The sequence below is a fragment of the Equus przewalskii genome, chromosome 6, assembly GCF_037783145.1.
Source record: "Equus przewalskii isolate Varuska chromosome 6, EquPr2, whole genome shotgun sequence".
Taxonomy (NCBI): Eukaryota; Metazoa; Chordata; class Mammalia; order Perissodactyla; family Equidae; genus Equus; species Equus przewalskii.
The window spans coordinates 84043247-84061871 of NC_091836.1; the positions used below are offsets into that span (position 1 = coordinate 84043247).

At 48.5% G+C, this 18625-nt stretch overlaps 1 protein-coding gene across 4 annotated transcripts in view; it reads left to right on the forward strand.

The window, feature by feature from the left end:
* The window catches only part of INSC (INSC spindle orientation adaptor protein), a 126501-nt gene that overhangs the window by 103729 nt on the left and 4147 nt on the right, over positions 1-18625 (forward strand). For all 4 annotated transcript variants that reach the window (XM_070624376.1, XM_070624377.1, XM_070624378.1 and 1 more), the window contains exons 9-12: positions 2683-2861; positions 11546-11612; positions 14870-15025; positions 16598-16674. In XM_070624376.1, coding sequence (XP_070480477.1) covers positions 2683-2861; positions 11546-11612; positions 14870-15025; positions 16598-16674 — 479 coding nt within the window. The remainder of the gene's footprint in view (positions 1-2682; positions 2862-11545; positions 11613-14869; positions 15026-16597; positions 16675-18625) is intronic.

Sequence of the window (18625 nt, forward strand, 5' to 3'; positions counted from 1 at the left end):
CGGGGAGGAAACATAAAGGAGTTGATGAAGCCAGATGGAAGAAGAAAATTAGCAGATTTGAGTCCTGTATGGAATTGAAAAGCAGGCGCACTGACTAAAGTGGAGGCAGTCACTGATAAACTCCAGTTGATTGTTGCCACATAGAAAAGGCTAGGTTTTAAAGATAAGACAAAAATCCTAAGTTTTATAGGAAGATCTCCCAATTTATAAATGATAGAACATAATAAAACAAATAAGCATCCCAAAACACATATAGTCCAAATGACCTTTCACTATTGCCGTATGTCCATTCCGACTTCTTTGCCCAGACTGGTTTTCTCCCTGGAGAAGAGGAGTCTCCTCATTTATTTCACCCTGAGGAAGACGCATCGTGGGGTCTGCTCGGAGAGTCAGCAGATGGGATGTATCTTCTGGGCAGGACGCCAGGGCTCTGTTCTTTGGTGGGAATAAGCCCTCCAATTTCTTGCCATTCCCTGGAAACATTTATAAATGAGCCACTGGAATCCTCAATTTAATCTTCCTAACACTTCCCAGGTGACTCAGACTGCAGTTTAAATAAATGCGCACCAAAATTAAATGGCACTTAGACGGTTGTGTTAATAATTGCTGTGTCGGCAGCAATGGTGGCTGCATAAGAATGAGGGTGGGTGTTTGGACCTTTAAGAAATCTTACAGCAAAGTGGGCCGGTGAGTCTTGTGGTCTTACTCCAAACCCTGGACGGAGGGAGGTGGCCTGGAAGGGGTTGGCTGTACCCAGTGGTTCCCCTCAAGTCAGAGGATAGGACAGTCGTTGGAAAAGGGGAATTACCGAGTTCTTAATTCCTTGGCTAATCCGTTGTCCCAGCCCTGGGCACTTAGATCAAGATTCTGAGTTGTTTAGTTGATCACTTCTGGGCTTCGGGGAGCAGCGCCGCCCAGAGACAGACATTGCCCTCCTGACAGAACTGAAACCTAGATCCGCAGGAGCATCGCTGGGGCTGAGTCAAAGAGGCCAAGAGGAAGCCTGGAGTATAGAAGGAATGGGGATTGTGGAGTCACCCAGACCTGGATTTGCTTCTAGGCCCCAACAATTGCCAAAAGTCCTCAGTTTCATAATTTTTGAAAAATCACTTAACATTTGAATCCTCAGTTCCTTTGTCTAGAAACTGTGATGAAATCTAGGATGTCGTAAAGATAGAATGACTTAATGATGTAAGAATGAATAGCAGTGCTTTGCACAGAGGAAATACTCAACGGATGGTAGCTACTGCTGCTCCTACCAGCTTCTCTGGGTGTCAGCTTCTACATCTGTAAACAGAGGCAACCATTTTCTACTTTAAGGGTGCTCAGAACTTAATGGCACAGTGCAAGGCACACTGCAGGTGGTTCAATTAATGTTATTTTCTCTCCCATTATAGTTAGGGACCAGTAATGGCACTCTCTGGAAGGTGCCAAGAGGTGCTAGTTTCAATATCAGAGCCCAGTGGAAGTATAGACTCTTTGTCTGGAAGGAAGAACTAGAGATCAGGATAGGATATAGCTCAACTCTGCCTCCTGAACTGTCTCTCCTGGGGCTATTGCCCTGAAGTGTGGCTTCTCTTCCTGTATTTTCATAGAGATGTTATCAGTAGGAGAGGGCGTGGACCCAGGAAGCACCCTGATTGTTGCTCAAGTTGGAGCTGAGGGTCAGAAGTCAGGTCCATTGGGGTGGATGGGTGGTACCATGGGCAGAACCCTTTCTTGCCTCCATTCCAGATCATGCGGAGCCCATAGGAGGATGTTAGATGGTGGAAGGATGCAGAGGTTGAGGGTGAGCTCCTCCTCCTTAAAGACCCATCAAACCCATCAGTACAATTACAGATGCAAGTTGGGGAATCTGAGTAGGACTAGTAATGGCCAGTAGGATCAGAGGGAATGAGCGTGACATTCGGGGGCTTGGTGTAGGACTTTTCTGCAGCCAGATGACCCTTCTCTTGGGACCAAAAAGAAATAATGAAGCTCTGCTGTTGGCAGCTGGAGAGGCAGAGTCTTTATGTTTTAACTTCAGCCTCTTTCTCAAGGCAAATTCAATGGCAGTCTAGTGTACATTACCGGAGACAAATGGACTAGGAGCTCTTTCCTGCTTTAGGGCCTTTGTAAACGCTGTTCCTTTGGCCTGTGACATACTCATCCTCCAAATAGTTTCAAGATTGACCTCATTTTCTTCTCAAGGTCCTAGCTGTACATTCATTCCTAAGGAGAGCTTCCTTATGCACCCCAGTGGACCTCAAGTTATTCTCTCTCTTAGCACTTGTTTATTTTCTCTCTTACATTGGTCAGATTTTACAACTATTTATATTAATTTTTTAAAAACTCATTTTCTCTTGCCTACTAGTAGGATGTAAGCCTAAAACTGGCAAAGACCCGATGTTTCTTGTTCACCATGCCATCCCAAGACACCAGCAGTGCCTCATTCCCAGTGCTCACTCAGTAAATAATAGCTGGACGAAGGAATGAACAGGAGTCACACATCAGGATTCAAATCCCAGTTCTGCCACCTTTTTAGAGAGATAAATTTCCCTCTGTAGTAACTACTTCCCCATCTGTAAAATGGATATTATAACACCTGCATGAGTTTTCGCCCAGGGCTGTTGTGGGAACCAAATGAGATAGGATGTGAAAGCACTTAGCAGTGAAGATCTTTTCTTCCTCTTTGCCATCCAGAACTGTGCCAAGAGGCCTCATCTGGAGAAGTCTTCCTGCTGGCCTCTGCGGCCCTTGCCAACATCACCTTCTTTGACACAATGGCCTGTGAGATGCTCCTGCAGCTGAATGCCATCCGCGTCCTCCTGGAAGCCTGCAGTGACAAGCAGAGAGTGGACACGCCTTATACCCGGGACCAGGTGAGAAGCTCAAGTGGGACCAAGAACAAGGCCCTGACCTGAAGACAGAGGTTGGGAGGCCAGGACTGGGGAGAGGGACACAACATGGCCTGGCATCACGCAGTCAGTCCTGTTGGTCACATTCTGTAGAACAGTAAAGGAAAGTGTTCTCAACATGCCCTGTTGCCCTTGAAGGATCTCCACAAGCACCCTCTCTACCCACTTTTCACCTCCCAACCACTGTAGGGCCTTTCTCTTTCTCCATTCACACCTGTCCATCCCAGGAGGCGGAGACACCATGGGAAGATCCCTGGACCTCCTCTGAAGCTCTGTCTCCCAGTCCTGTTGGTGCCTGTCTGACATTGTACCCTGCAGCGAGCTGCTTCCCTTCTCTGACTCCACAAAAACAGGGGCTTGGAGCAGAGCCTTGATTCTGGCCTCAACTCCTCTTGTCATTCTCAATGTTTTCATATACTTGAGCTCCATGTAAAGTTTTGTTTGAGGAAAAACGATTTTAATGCTAAACGTTTTTGAAAACATTGAATGAAGGGGTTTTAAAGGGCCTTTGAGCTCTGAGGTTATGGAATTATATCCTGTCCCACCTCTGCCATACTCAGCTTGCCATTTCCCTACCAAAGGGTGGGGCTGATGGACTCTATAAATTCCATGAGGCGCCCCAGCTCTACATTAGATGATCCCCAACCTCCAACCCAGCTCATCCCTGTCTACATCTTGGCCTCCCTCCCTGTCTGTTTCTTCCAGCCTCATCCCCTAGTCGAAGCTGCCACAAAAATTTTGCATCCCAGCTCCTAACCCAGCGCTCCTGGAAAGCCTTCGTTGATGGCTCCAGCTCTCTGGAATTGCCTCCTTTCCTCGGAGGCCACGTCTCACAATGCAGTGTTGACTTTTCCAATGATATTTATTTCTTCCTAGTTATTTCATGTCAGTTTTTTCCCCTGAGGGCATGGTCCATGATTGTACTTCACCAGGATCTCTTAAGACCTCTAGCCCAGAGCTGGCCATGGCGAAGTTCTCTAAATGCTTGTTTAGGGAGTGAAAGAGAAGAAGCAGGATGGCACCTCATCAGTTCTTTTTTATCCTTAGAATCTCTGATCATAGAAACTCCCATTTAGAGAGAATTTTCTAGTATATAAGCATTTGCATGTGAGGCTCTAATAATACTATAAGGCTGATAATATTTGCTCCATTTTATCGATAAGAGTACTGAGGCTCAAGAGGATGTCCCCAAAATCTTATAGTTGGCAAGTAGCTAGCCAGCATTTAAATCCTGGCCTGACTTAGACTTTAGTCTTTGACTCTCAACTACTACCTGCTTTGAAAATGAAGTGGAGGTAGTGTAGCTGTGGGGTCAGAGAGACGGAGGGTTGATCCTGCTCAGGCCATTTGTTAACTGGGTGACTTTCATCAAGTCACAGCCTCTTTGGTGTTGGTTTTCTCATATATTAATTGAGACATGAATGTCTACCCTGCAGGGTTATTGTGAGGGTCAGTGAGCTAATACATATATAGGACCTGATATAATGCTTAGCTCCTGCTAAGTCCTCAATAAATGAGGAATATCATTATTTTGCAAACTTGATGCCCCAAGGAAGAGCACATCCAAAGTCCTCAACTTGGCCTTCCAAGCCATGCATGATACAGTTCCCCATTTCTTTTCCAGTCTAATCTCTCACTTCTTAGAGTTGGGCAAGCCTCCTATAGAGGAAAGTTATGACAGTACAAACAGACAAGGAGTGATGGCCCACTGGGCTGGCTGGTGGTCACTTGGCTCCTGAGGGGGCATGTCCAATGTCCACTGGAGTCTCAGCCCTTGGCTGTGGGCAATGGAGCTGGAGAGCCCAATCTGCATTGTCTGCCTTGCTCCTGCTCTGCCCTTCCTCAGCTAGACACCTCCAGTTGCTGGGTCTCTCACCTACCGAACATGATTTTAGGTCCCTTTGCCTTCAAGTGCCTCTCCTGTGGCCAACCCTGGTCATTTCTTACAAGATCCAGGAGTGAGGCCATAAGAACAGGGATTTCTGGGTCACATGACCTAGGTTCAAAGCTTCTGTGCTATTAATAATCATGTAATTTTGGGCAGCTCACTCCAAGCCTCACTTTCCTCATCTGCGAATGGGGTTGAATAACACATTCTTCCCAAAGTTGAAATAAGAATGAATAAACTAATGAATATAAACTTTTGGTACATGAAATAAATGGAAGCCACTGTGAATGTTATTATTGCTCCTGGCCTTGGAGTGTGTGGCACACAGCCCTGAGTAGGGAACCTCCAGAGTGGAGTTTCTCCATCTGTAATATGGGCATAGTGTCTTCCAGCTCAGACATCCTGTGGCTCTATGGGCAGAGACCCTTTTTCATCATGAGGAGTGACTGGACGCCTCTTGAAACACCATTGATTCCCAAGAAGGAGGGGACTCGGGGTGGGGCGAGAATGTGGTCCAGTTCTCTGCAGATGGCAGTTCTTTCTGAACATGGAGTCAGGAGTTTTCCTGCCCACTTCCCAACCGCTCTGTTCCCCCAACCCTGTCCTCCCCCCCTCCCCGACTCTGGTCTGAGCCAGGCCCGTCTCCCACCCTCCTCAGGATGGCTTCACCTTCTGCCCTGGCTCAGAGCAACCGCTTAGCTAGTGGGAGTGCACCTGTTAAAGAAACAAATGGCTCTTTCCTGTGGCATAGGGAGGATTAAGGCACTCAGAGGGCTCTCTGTAATGAAGACAAAGAAGATGAATTAGACTCTGCAGTGCTCACCGCCCCCTGAAGCATTTAGGAGATTAAATGCCCCTGAGGCTTCCGGTAATACATCTGCCAGTGACGCCAGCGCTGTGCGAGGCCTCCGGATCTACACGTTGTCCACCTCCGCTTGGACATCTCAGTGAGATCTCTTCGTCGTCTCCACAAGCTGAGTCTGCTTAATTTGTCCAGCAGAAGCCTCCGCAGCCGTGCCTATCCTGTAGCCCCGTTGGGGTGTGGACAGGGGTGAGGGCAGCCTGCGGCCTGGGCTCTTCCTCCCCCCTCTGCTAATCTGGGGGAGCCGGATGTGGCCAGGCATCCAGGAGCACTCTCTGCCTCAGGAGCCCTCTGTGTGGCCTGCGTTTTCATCCCCGGAAGTATTTTCCAGGGGTCATGTTGCCCAGGGAATCCAGCCACAGGTGAGGCCTGGGGTGGTGGGAAGGGGGCTGCCTGGTGCCGGTGCTGGTGCTGGCTCGCCTCGCCCACCCTGCCTGCCTGTTGATCAGTGACCACCTAGGGTGAAAGGGACCTGGCTGTCTCATCTAACTCACAACAGACCCTCTCACTGAGCATGACTTTTTGTGGCCTTCAGAAATTCATTGCTTTCATAGAGGCAGAGGTGCTGGTATATTCTTCCCGTGAAAGCGCAGTGTCTTCTTGGCATTTTAGAATGCCCGGATTTTGTAGCATTTCTGAGACCTCCCTGTGAATATCATTTTCTGGAGTCTATTTCTCAGAAATGCCAGTTTCTAGTGATGCTAATTTTGACTCACACCACAAAAGCCTTCTATAGTTTGTAAACCGCTGTCGTATATACATATGACATATGTGACACAGTAGAAACAGCATAGGCTTTGAGTTCATTTGACCTGAGTTCAAATCCTGGCTCTGCCGTTTCCTAGCTGTATGACCTTAGACAAATCACTTAACCTCTCTGAGCCACCATTTCCTCATCCATGTAATGGAGATAATAATATTTCCTTCCTCCTTGTGTCATTATGTTCATAAATGCATAATGCTCATAGAGAACTTAGAACCAAAGTGGATACTCAAACACAAGTAGGGCAGGGGGCTCTGATAGAACCAGGGATTGGGATGGTCTGAGACAGGGAGGGTCGGCTTTGGAGCCAGAAGAAAGGGTCAGGAAATGTAGTTAATGTGGTGGTGAATGCAGTGTGGTGTGAGTCAATGGGTGGTGTGTGTTATTTCAGTCTGTGTGTGGGTATCTACGAGGTGTGTGTGTGTGTGAGGGGCTGATGAGGACTATAAGCCACTTGAAGAGGTTGGTACCTCTATTTGCGTATGAATACATATACATATAGACCTATCTGGAGGGGATTGGAGGAAACCAGGACCTGGTCCTGATCTGCCCCATAATCCCCTCCCTAAAAGTCAAGGGAAAGCGAGGCAGACAGTGTGGTCTGGCATTTACCCGCTCTCTAATACCGTGAGGCCCACACCCCAGCCTCGGCGCAGTCCCCAGAGACAGTCCTCTGCCCCGTCGCCAACAGCTTAGGACCTACATCCAAGGCAGTTCCATGGCCTTTGTGGCTCTCTCTCCTAAGCCGGAATCTCAGCCCACCAGTGTTTCCTCTCTGGTAGTGAGGAGGGACAGCCAGGCCTGGCAGTGAGAAGACCCCAGAACCAGAGAGCGGGAGCAGTGTGCTTGTCTCAGGCCTGGGCAGGTGCCCTCCTGGTCTCTACACCCGTCCAGCTCTCAGCTTCTGGGCCCCCCAGACAAAACCTAACAGACGGAGAGAGAGGCTCAACAGAGAGAGGAGGAGAAGGAGAGGGCTGGACCTTCTCCTGGGCCCCCTGGTTTGCTGGCCTGGGGAAGATAGGGTGTTTAAAGAGACCACACCCTTCCTCTCTCAGACCCCTTCATTCTTCAGACCTGCGTCCTGGCCTCGATTATTTCTGCTCTTCCTGCTCTTTAGCAGAGGAGTGGTGTGGAGGGAAGACCTGATGGCAGGGCAGAGAAAAGCCCTGAGCTTCCCCGAGAGGCATTTTTCTGGCTGGTCTCAGGGCTGCAGTTGACATTGTTGCTCTAGCTTCTAGAGAGTTAACACAGTGATAATAGAAATCTAAATATTCCATCTAGCAATTAAAGAGTAATTCTAATTACAGTCTCATGAACTGTTGGCCTTTTTGTCCTAATTACTGCACAGCATAAAAGCAATCATAACTTTTCATTAAATCTAAGTCAGAGTTTCTGTATTGCAAGTTCTGTTAGATCAGAGCACCTGCCTCTCCTTGGGTCTCCTGCGTAATCCTCGCTTGTCTTTTATGTGGTATGGACCTCAGTGTTGGTTTACAACAAAGCAAACAAAGGGGACAGAGGTAGAGTGGGAGTGGATCCCAGGCAGACATTGCTGCGTATGTGAGACAAGCCTGGTGCGCGCCGTGGGGCTGGTTGTCGACAAGTGCTCACCTGCCCTGGGCCAGCACAGAGCAAACCTTTTCCTCCATGTGTGTGCTGACGTCAAAAGGCTTTGCCAGCCGCCTTCTTCCCACACAGGGCCATTTCTTCCTGAATCAGTGACACGGGAGGTCCTCTGCCATTCTGGTTCAATTTGCTATTCACCTCAATTTTCCTAAGGTGGTCAGTCAGTCTTTGGGAGGCCAAAGGAAAAATGATTTCCGGTGCCACAGAAGGTAGGAAGCACACAGTTGGCTGGGTTCTCTGCTGGGAGGAGCTCCTGCTCTGGGATCGTGCCTCCCTTTGGGGATGATCTCACGTTAGCAGCACGTTTGTCAACACCGGGTCTTGCCTTGGGAGGTATTGCTTAACACAGTCTTTGAGGCCTGGGTACTTTTGGGCTCTGTTCTCCAGAGGCAGGTTAGACTCATTTGATTTAACAAATGTTCTGGGTGCTTGACGAAACATTGGGTCATTTAATACACACAACAGTCTTAGGAATTATCTTATTTTTCTCTTCTGTAGTGGACCAAATAATGGTCCTCAGAGATATCTACATCCTAATCCCCACTACCTGTGAATGTGCCGCCTTACATGGCAAAAGGGGTTTTGCAGATGGGATTACGTGAAGGATCTGGATACAGGAATTTTGTCCTGGATTATCCATGTGGGTCCAATGTAACCACAAGGGCTCCTTTAAGAAGGAGGCAGAAGGGGCGGAGTCAGAGAATGAGATGTGATCGAGGAGGCAGAGGTCAGAGTGACCGTGTACTAAGAGCCAAGAATGTGAGCAGCTTCTAGAAAGTGGAAAAGGGGAGGACGTGGACTCTCCTCTAGAGCCTCCAGAAGGAATGCAGCTCTGTCAACACCTTGATTTTAGCTCCGTAAGATGCACTTGGGCCTTCTGGCCTCCAGAACCGCAAGGTAAAATTGTGGTGTTTTAAGCCATTAAGTTTGTGGTCATTTGTTTTAGCAGCAATAGAAAACGAATAGACCTTCGTTAACCAAGGCACAGAAAGCTTGAGCAAATTGGCCAAGATCAGGGGGAAAGTAAATGATAGAGCCATGATTTGGGACTAGGCTGATCCATGCCCATAGCCACTACACTACCTGCCTCTCACTGGGGCCTCCTTGAGGCTGATCTCCATCTTTGACAAATAACTGCAGAGGGAGTAGTGCCCCTTGTTTAGGAGGAAAGGGACTTAACTGAAAACCGTCAGACAGGAATGAATTAGCCCGGATCAGGGAAAACTGTCTGCCGGCTCCTGTTCTCTGTCTGCCGACAGCACTGCTATCACGTACCAGCAAGGTAAACGGTTGTCCCTAAAAGCCCAGGCCTGGGCTTGACTGCACGAGGAACGGTGACCCCTTCCCCTCGACGTCACGGTGCATACAAGGATGTTTCCAAAGGGGTACTCAAAGCAGGGCATAATTGGCGTTTATTCAAATTGTGCTTAATTGAGTTCTTCATCTGAACCTCAGAAAACCACATGGGGTACAGGCTCTGCAAAGAGGAAGTAATTTTCATTAACAGGATCTAAATTAGTCTGACACAAAGACCTACCTGTGCCTGTGACACAGCTCATAATTGCCGTGTAATGAACCCGATGCTGCCGACAAAGGTTTCCTTTTCCTTTTTTATTTTACCCTTCCTCCCTTTCTTCCTTCCTCCCCACTGCCTCCCTCCTTCCTTCCCTCCTTTTCTTTTGGATCTGTATGTCAAGCTAGTGTCTTTATTCAGAGGCCAGGCTGGTGATGGTTGGTGTGTAGCGGCCCCTGTGTGGTGGGAACAGAGGCCGTGCTCCCTGCTCCTGCTCTCAGCCCAGAGAAGGCCACATGAACTGCAGTCTGACAGACGTGGCCTGTGTCTCCCTCCTCGTAAGACTGTGCACTTTCTGCCTTTTGGGAAACCTTCGATTGTTTGACTGCTTCTTCAACCCATATTTTTCCTCTAAGTCCTTCCACTCAGCCCACAAACACTCACGATCTTAAAGGGAGAGGGGAGCTCCAAGGACTAAATCTCCTTTAATTCCATTATCTTCCTAAAATGCAAATGGGAGATTGCCACTCTCTTCATAAAACATCCCACTGGGGCAGAGTTGTCTTTGGGGTAAAGATTTTGGGGTACTCTCTGGCCCCTCCCCTGGCAATACCCCAAGTCCTGCTTACCCAACCAGGCCCCTGACAGGTCTGAGCTGGAAGGGGCTGACACACACGGATGCCACAGCACCCTGAGAATATGTATCCCTTTTCCACATGTGTTTAGTGAAGAAAGGGGAGATAGACATTCTATTAATATGGCAAACATTTTTGTTTCTGTTTAAAGAACAGATTTGTTATATGCATTCATTATCCAGAATAACATGCTGATATTGAGCCTCTTAACATCTGGATCATCTTTCTTGGTAGCATCACATTACTATGCGTTATCCAGTTTCAATATTTAAGCTGCCCGAACCGTCCTCAGGGGACTGCCAGCCACTGCCTCAGAGGCGGGGGCACGGCCTGCAGTTACACTGTGCCACAAGCTTTGAAGAAACCTTTCAAGAGAGAGAGGCCTACACCAACGAGAAGCGTTTTTCATTTTATTTTGTTACTTATTTTAATTACCATTTGAGAGTGCTGGCGGCTTCTGTGGAAGCGAGTGGACTTTCCTCTTGCTGTGTGTGTCAGGAACACGGTCATGGCGGTATCTGCATTAACAGGTGCCAAGTTTCCAGTGTTTTCTGGTGGTGTTTTGTTACCCTGTACAGTTTGGGGTCTGCGGTGGGTCCCTTGATGGTCCATTCCGTATTCCAGTTTTGTGCTGTGAGTTTTCTCTGCAACCTTGACTTTGCCAAGGGGTGGGCATGGGCTGGGCTGTTGGCCCCCCAGCCCATGAGGTTGTAGCAAGGCTCACTGTCACCTGGTGTCAGCATCTCTTCACTACAAGTAAAGCCCTTCAGCAATGACCAAAAGCAAGGTTTGGAGGCCACAGACTTGTCAAGTGCAGCTGAGCATGAGCTTTCTCATCAGATTCCATATAATACCTGATGCTTAGGATGTAATCCTGCCCTTTTATCCTGCTCATGTTCTCTAACTTCACCTTAGTCTCCATGAATTTCAGTTGAAAGTAGGTAGGGTTCGGTTTCAGGGCAAGAAGCTAGGATGGGGAGAACCCAACCCAGGGTAGGGGTAGCCAGGAACCGGCCAGTTCTATCTGCATTTCAGGGTCTGGGGCCAGAGGGACCCTGCAGAAAAATGACGGGAGCCCCATCTTCACTCAGGTGGCGCTGTTCTCTCCAGTGGGCTCGTTGGGTGCCTGGGGGCCATCCTAGGGCCACATGATGAGGATTGGACATCAGTCACTGGGGAAGCACATCTGGTGGCAGGAGCCCATGGGGATGGAAGAAAATCCCATAGAAAGATGGGCCAGGTGGACAGTAAGGAGTCACGGGCTGAAGGAAGGCTTTTAGCCTCTGGCTCCCCGGTCTGTAGGGAGCACCTTTTGGCTCAGGTGTGCCCATTTTCTTAGCTTCTCAATTCTCTTTTTTCAGATTGTGACCATCTTGGCGAACATGTCTGTCCTGGAGCAGTGCGCCTCTGACATCATTCAGGAGAATGGTATGCCTTTTCAGCAGTGTGCATGTTGCATGGATTGTGTGGCCATACAGGAACACGTGCCTTTGTGTTTGTGTGAAGGCCTATGTGTAGGTGTGTAAATGTGTACAGGTGGGTCTCCACAGTTGCGTGAGCACATATACGTGTGCTTCTGTGTGCAACTGAGCCAATATGTAAATATTTGCTTGCCTTCACGGAGCTTCAATTCCAGTGGGAGGCAGACAATGAACAAGAAGAAAGAGAATATCAGATGGTGACAGTGCCATGCAGAAAATAAAGCAAGGAAGGGGTAAGGTAGACCCAGAGTAGGGGTGGCAGTTACCATTTTAACTAGGATGCTGAAGAGAAGACAGAGGTTTCATTATGATCCAAGAAGTAAAAATTTATTCTTACAAAAAGGTGCATTTAACTTTAAGGCATTTCTATTGTATTGGATTTGGCCTCACTAGAAAGCTGAAGTGCCTGGAAAGGGGTGAGGTGGGCGAGCAGGTCAGGGCCAGCCGGATCCCTTGACCCCTCAGGTGAGGACCCAGAGCATCCCTTCCCCACTTGCTCCCCGGCCCCCACCTTGTGCTGAGGGTGTCACCAATGTCCAGGTGAGGAGGCCAGGTTTCCCTGGCCAGGAAGCTGATCTAAGCAGTCTCTGCTGGAGGACAGGTCAGCTGCCTTGCAGCTGGGGACAGAGAGTGGGGAGGGCTTCCTGTGACTAGGAAATAAGGGAGCAATTAGCAACCGGTTGGAAACCAGAGACGCTAATGAGGACAAGTGAGCTGGGAGCCTGGGCCAGCTGCCTCTGCTCTTGTTAAAGCCCCTTCTCCCAGGTTGCCTGCTGTCTTAGCAAACACACACATTCCCCATCCCCCATTGCTTTATTGCTAATTGAAAGGCATCGTTTTGTGTTCATTTCATGTGATTGAGCTAATAATGAATAACTTTACTGAGCCAGCTGAGGCTGAGAGGCTGAGGGGTATCATCTGTGGCCTCTTTCTCTAGCCCTCAGAGCCTCATGTTCAAGTGGCCAATGGGAAAAGGTCTCCATAGGCCCACGGACCTGAGGTTGGATTAGCTGGCACGTATAGAGGGTTTTATGGTTTACAAAGTGCTGTTTACTGACTCATTCAGTCAGCAGTTTTGAGACCTACTATGTGCTTGGCATTGTGCTAACAATGGAGGGTCTCGCTGTCTAGAAGACAAAAGGGATAAGGTGCCAAAAGTGTGACACCTGTAATAAAATAATGCCACAGAGGGAGGATGGCACAGTAACTGAGACCGTGAAAACTGGAAACAGACTGTCTGAGCTTGAATTCTGGCTCTGTTATTTATTGGCTGTATGACTTCTGTTTTTCCATCAGCAAAATGGGAACAAACATAATACCTGCCTCATAAGGATGATGTGAGGATTAATATAAAGCAAATGAGAAAGGTATCTGACACAGAACGAGCACTGTGCTAAGTGTATCTGCTCTTTCAGGAAACGGTGTCAGTCTCGCAGGGTTTAATTGAGGAGAGTTTGAAGAAGAGACTATTTACCCAAGTGGAGCAGGATTTGAGGGATCAGCAATGGTGATGACACAACCATGGGCCACCAGAAGACAGCAGAACTCCTGAACTGGACAGAGTAGGCCCCGTTGTGCAGGCTGGGCTTTGAAAGGCACTCCTCTTACCAGGATGCTTGAGACTGATGCACGTTGCCCCCGGCAGCCTGGTGATTTTGTCTCTGTCCTGCCCTGAATTGTGTGTGAGTGTCGTTGGTGGCCCTGGGTGAAGGGGGCCATACCAGGAGGTCAGAGAATGTGACCACTGGTCATCCTCACACTGGGAGGCCGCCCAGGCTCTCGCTTGTCAACCCATTGGCATCAATAGTCCCCTTTCAGCTGGTTCTGCTTCTCCCTCAGGGGCTGGGGCTGAGCTGGCAAGAATACTGGGGAGGGAACATGGCCTTGGGAGCTGCTCTCTAAGCTGTAACTCCCCACAGTTTTCAGGCAGTTTTTCTGGCAGAGCCTGGCCAGAACCTAGGAAACATATTCTAGATTTTCCTAGGCAGCCCCGATTGCATAACATCTTTTTCTAGATAAGACTTCTAAAATGTATATTTAAGGGAAACTTTGTTTTTATATGTTTATAAGGCTTTTCACATGAATACATTTGCATTCACTCATTTGATATTCATTCAACAAATATTTGAGCTAAGCACTATTCTGGGTACTTTAGATATATCCATGCAGGAGATGGACAAAAATCTTTGCCCTGTGGAGCTTTCCTCCTAGCATATGAGAAACTCTTCTTTGGCAGATTCTAGGTACAAAGCTGCAGTCTGGAAAACGGCTTCTTTATGAGAACCTTGACCAAGGGAGTTAGTAAAATTTCTTAAGTTTGTAGCACTTCCTGAAATTGTCATTTTGGTATCCCCTGTTTATGCCCCCCGGCCATACATACATACCTCAGGATATTAACAGGCACTGTCTTAGGGACATTGTGGGCATAGGGAACCTGAAGGCCTATTCCATTTAGCAGCCAAGGAGTGGGTCTGGGAGAGAAGCCCTGGGCCCCAAGATTAGAGCATGTGGTGGCAGAGTTAATAAGAGCCCAAGGCAGGGCCTGCAGAGTCCCTTGAACCTTAGGAGGGAGAAATGGGGCAATTCAGGCCTAAATTTCCCAGTCCAACTACTCCACGCTCTTCCAGTGCATGAATCCCCTCTAAAGCATCTGATCTAGTGATTATCCAGCCTAGATTTGGGTCACCCGCCATCAGGGGGACCCGTCATCTTTGGACCCGTCAGATGCAGCCGACATCAGAGATGAAGAGGTGATGGAGAGTAACCAGATTATCTGAGTTCTGATACCAGCTCCCCAACTACTCACTGCATGACCCTGGGCAAGACACTTCACTTCTCTCTGGGCCTCAAAGTGAATTCCCATATAACTAGTTCCTGAGGCTATTGGGAGGTGTTAGAGGATCAAGCATTAACTGTACATTTAGCACTGCATCAGGGATGTAGTGAAAGTTCAGTAATGGCGTTAAAAGAAATAAAAAGGGATGTCCTCCAGATGGCCCCTCCAAGTCTAGGAACTTGGTACAGAGAATCAGAGACACCCCCGGGGCAGAAGGAGAGAAGCCTTGCCCAGCTTCCCCCTGTGGTTGAGACCCCTAAGTCATTCTGACAGCCTTTGCTTGAGCCCTGCAGCCATCCATCCAGCTGGCCCCGAAGGGAAGCCTCCCTGCTGGGGTGGGGACCAACTGTTCACCACTTCCCACCCAGGGGTCCAGCTTATCATGGGCATGCTGTCCGAGAAGCCAAGGTCTGGGACCCCTGCCGAGGTGGCAGCCTGCGAGCGAGTCCAGCAGAAGGCTGCAGTGACCCTGGCCCGTCTCAGCCGAGACCCGGAAGTGGCACGAGAGGCTGTGCGGCTGAGCTGTAAGTGATGCTGGCTGTGGCAGGAGTGGAGCGGGGGACTTGGGGACAGGTGTGGCCCTGATTTCACAGTGGCAACCGAGGGCTCAGAGTAGGAGCTGGCTGGGGTGAGCCCTACTCTCTGGGTGCTGAGAAATACTGGGATGGAGGCCCAGGGTGCAGCCCCTAGTCTAGCTTGCTTTAACCTGGGGCTGAAGCAAGAGAGGGGAAGGGCCCAGAGAGGTTTAAGTGGGCCAGAAGAGTGGCTCACCTGCAGACTTCCTGGTAGTTAAGACCCCATCCTTTCATTCACTCATTCGTTTTTCTCATTCATTCACTCATTTGGTTATTCGCTTACTCATTTATTTACTTATCCACTCATTTGTTCATTACTCATTGTCTCACTCATTAATTCATCCTTTTGTTCATTCATTCACTAACTCATTCATTACTTTACTTATTGTCCATTAACTTATTAGTCCATTCATTAAATCACCCATTCATTCAGTTAGTCACTTACTTACCCAACAAATATTTTCAGAGGACCCACTCTATACTAGGCTCTGTTCCTGCGTGCTAGGCATATAGAATTGATTACAACATTATCCTGACTGCGGGGGCTCACAGCCTATGAGGTCGGCAGCTATGGAAACAAATATTTGCACGAGAGTGGCGTAGAGTGACGCTCAAACCCTGTCCACGGCACGTGTGGTACACAGGGAAGGAGCCCACATTTATCTGTGTGGGTCAAAGATTGTTTTAAAGAGGAGCTGAGTCTTCAGCTGTGGTTTGGGGAGTTATTCCAGTGTGAAGGCTGAGAGGGGCCTCCAGAGAGAGGCCTGGGAATCGGCTTGGCAGTGGCACCCATCATCCAGGTACCCCGAGGACAGCAAGAGGTGGCCCTGCGACAGCAGAGGGTTCCAGCTCTGTAAAGACTTTTTAGAGGATAAATGTAGAATGTGTCCTCGTGCTTTTTGTTACTTTATCTTACAATGAGTTTTGTTGTTGCTTTTAGAGTTTGAAAAAGCCAATTTGCATTGAAAAGCAGTCATTTATTAAACTTCCCTCTGTAAAGGCCTAGGAAACGTGAACCTGCTCAATGTGCAGTTTTCTGTAATTTTATCCACAATGTATTTTCTGACTGAACTACGCAATTGGGAAAAAAAGGTACTGGAAATTTCCACTGATGTAAATGTTAAACATAGTTCTAGTAAAATCAGAAGTATCCACACAGGAAGTTCTTTCTCAGAAGGACCTGCAGTGCCTTCTACTGCTCACACCTCTGCACCTTAGCTGAGCTCAGTCCTGGCCAGTGTTTTGGCACTAAGGAGTTTGGTTTTGATGCTCCAGCTCATCCTGGCCCTAACCAGGGCCTTTTTGCATCCAAGGGAGCAGAAAGTCTCCTTAAGCTCCTCCAGGTGGGCTCAGCCCCCTTCTGCGGCTGATTGGCGGGTTGACCGGGCCCTGAGGGCCACGTTCCTCGATAAGGTTCCATGCAGAAGGCTGCATGTGAGAGATGCAGGGGGGAGCACCTCTAGGTCAGGCCTGGCCAGGTGCTCCCCGTCCTGGGTGTGAGGTTCTCCCTGTCTCACGCAGGTATGTCCCGCCTCATCGAGCTCTGCCGATCGCCATCCGAGAGGAACAGCAGTGACGCCGTGCTGGTGGCCTGCCTGGTGAGTTCTCAGACGTCCCTAGCTTCCTCCCTGGGCTTTGGGATTGCAGACCAGGGGCTGGGAAAACGGGCCATGCCACAGTTGGCTTGGGCAAGCCATGAAACTTGTCTGGGCGTCAACCTTTCTCTTCCTTTAAAATGGTGATAAGAGTAATACTTGTTTCACTTAATTCATAAAATTGTGAAGAAAATTATATGAGGTCACATATGTGAAAGATGGCGGGCTGGGGAACGCCCCCACCCACAGTTTTAGTAACCAGTCTCTGAGATTCTGGGAAATCTTAACCGCAGATGAAAACCAGAGTGACCGCCGGTAGAATAGTAGCTGGTGTCCTTGATGCCATGGCGCTCACAGCGCGTGAGAGCTCGGGGATGGATGTCTCCTGCCTGTTCCAAAGCAGACATTTGAGAAAAGCCTCCTTTCGTCCTTGGACAGAGCCCCTCTACCGGTGCTCTTCCAGCTGTGTAGCTCCCCCCTCCTTTGTGGAAGAGTTCTGGAGGCCAAAGGATAGGACAGAGAGTATTATTCAGGCAGCCCCCAGAATCTTCACCCTGAACCAGGCAAGTACGTCTCAGGAGGTCCCCACCCAACTCCTCTTTGATGCCTGGGCCCACCGTGAAACAATGAGCAGGACCAGGTGAGGAATGCGTGCGTTGTCTCTACACTCCTCCCTGCTGGGGCTGGAAGGAATCCCGAAGCAGAGCAGCTTCTGGTTGGAAGCATCAAGGAGCAGGGAAGGTGTTGTATAAACAGGCCATTTAACTTCCAGAAGGGAGTGCCAGATCCTTGACTGGTCCTCAGAGAAAGTGAGGGAGAAGTGACGCATCTAAAGGTCCTTTGAGCTGTCTCACAGTGAAACAGTGACACCCCTGCCTCACCCCGTCATTTTTCTTTTAGCTGAGCTCATCTCCTTTCTGGGAGCTCCTGATGGGAATTGTGTGGCGGCAGAAACAGCAGGTGTTACACTCAGACACACCTGTCTTGGTTTTGCCATTAAGGAGCTGTGTGACATTGGGTAGGTCACTAAGTGCTGTAAATTTTATTCAATCAATATTTACTGAGTGATTCTATGGGCCATGCACTCTCTAAGGCTATGGGGATACAGCTGTGGAAAAATAAAAGACAAAAATCTCTGCTCTCATGGTCTCTTATTCTGGTACATGTGGAATAACCATAACCTTTATTTGTGCCTTTGGTGATCGGGTGAAGCTTATGGGCCTCTTTTCAGAATAGTGTTTTAAATGCATGAAATAAAATATTATAGAATTGAAAAGGAAATCAATTCTATTAAAATAATTATTGGAGTATTTAAACATGATATATTAATATAAGTACTTTTTAATTCATACATTAAGTAGTATCTAGCAGTGGGTCTACTAAGTATGGCAACCTTGACTGGAGACGAGCGTTCAGGATATATGCAGGTACCTCCAGCAGTGTAATGGGCTATGAACGCATCTGTGATGTCTGTTGGTGAGCAAGTCGCAGGGCTTGCTGAGACTTCATGCTTTGTTGCTACATTCACAACTGAAGCGAATGCTATTTCAGGAAGTGAAATAGGTTAGTGAATGTAAAGATGTAATTTTTTTCATCCGAGTTCTCAGACCCTTGTAATTCTGTCTGGTCTGGTGAGTAAAACGGAGAGAGACAATACCTGGGCAAACACGTAATCCTCGGCCCCAACCACCATTACCTTCACAACCTGGGCACCAGCCATGGCCTGATGCTGAAGAGGCCCGGAAGAAAAGTTGGGAAACTGAAGCTCCACAGCTCAGTGGGCTTGTCACAATTCCTTTTCCATTTCCACTGTTGGTTTGAATGACAGCACACAGAAGGGCTTGGCCGCTGTCTCCAGTCACTAGAAGGACCTTCTGGTGGAAAAGAGATTACTTTTCTCCTTGTGGATGTGTTGTTGGATGCCGAAGACGGTCCCTCCCTCCCGAATCCGTCC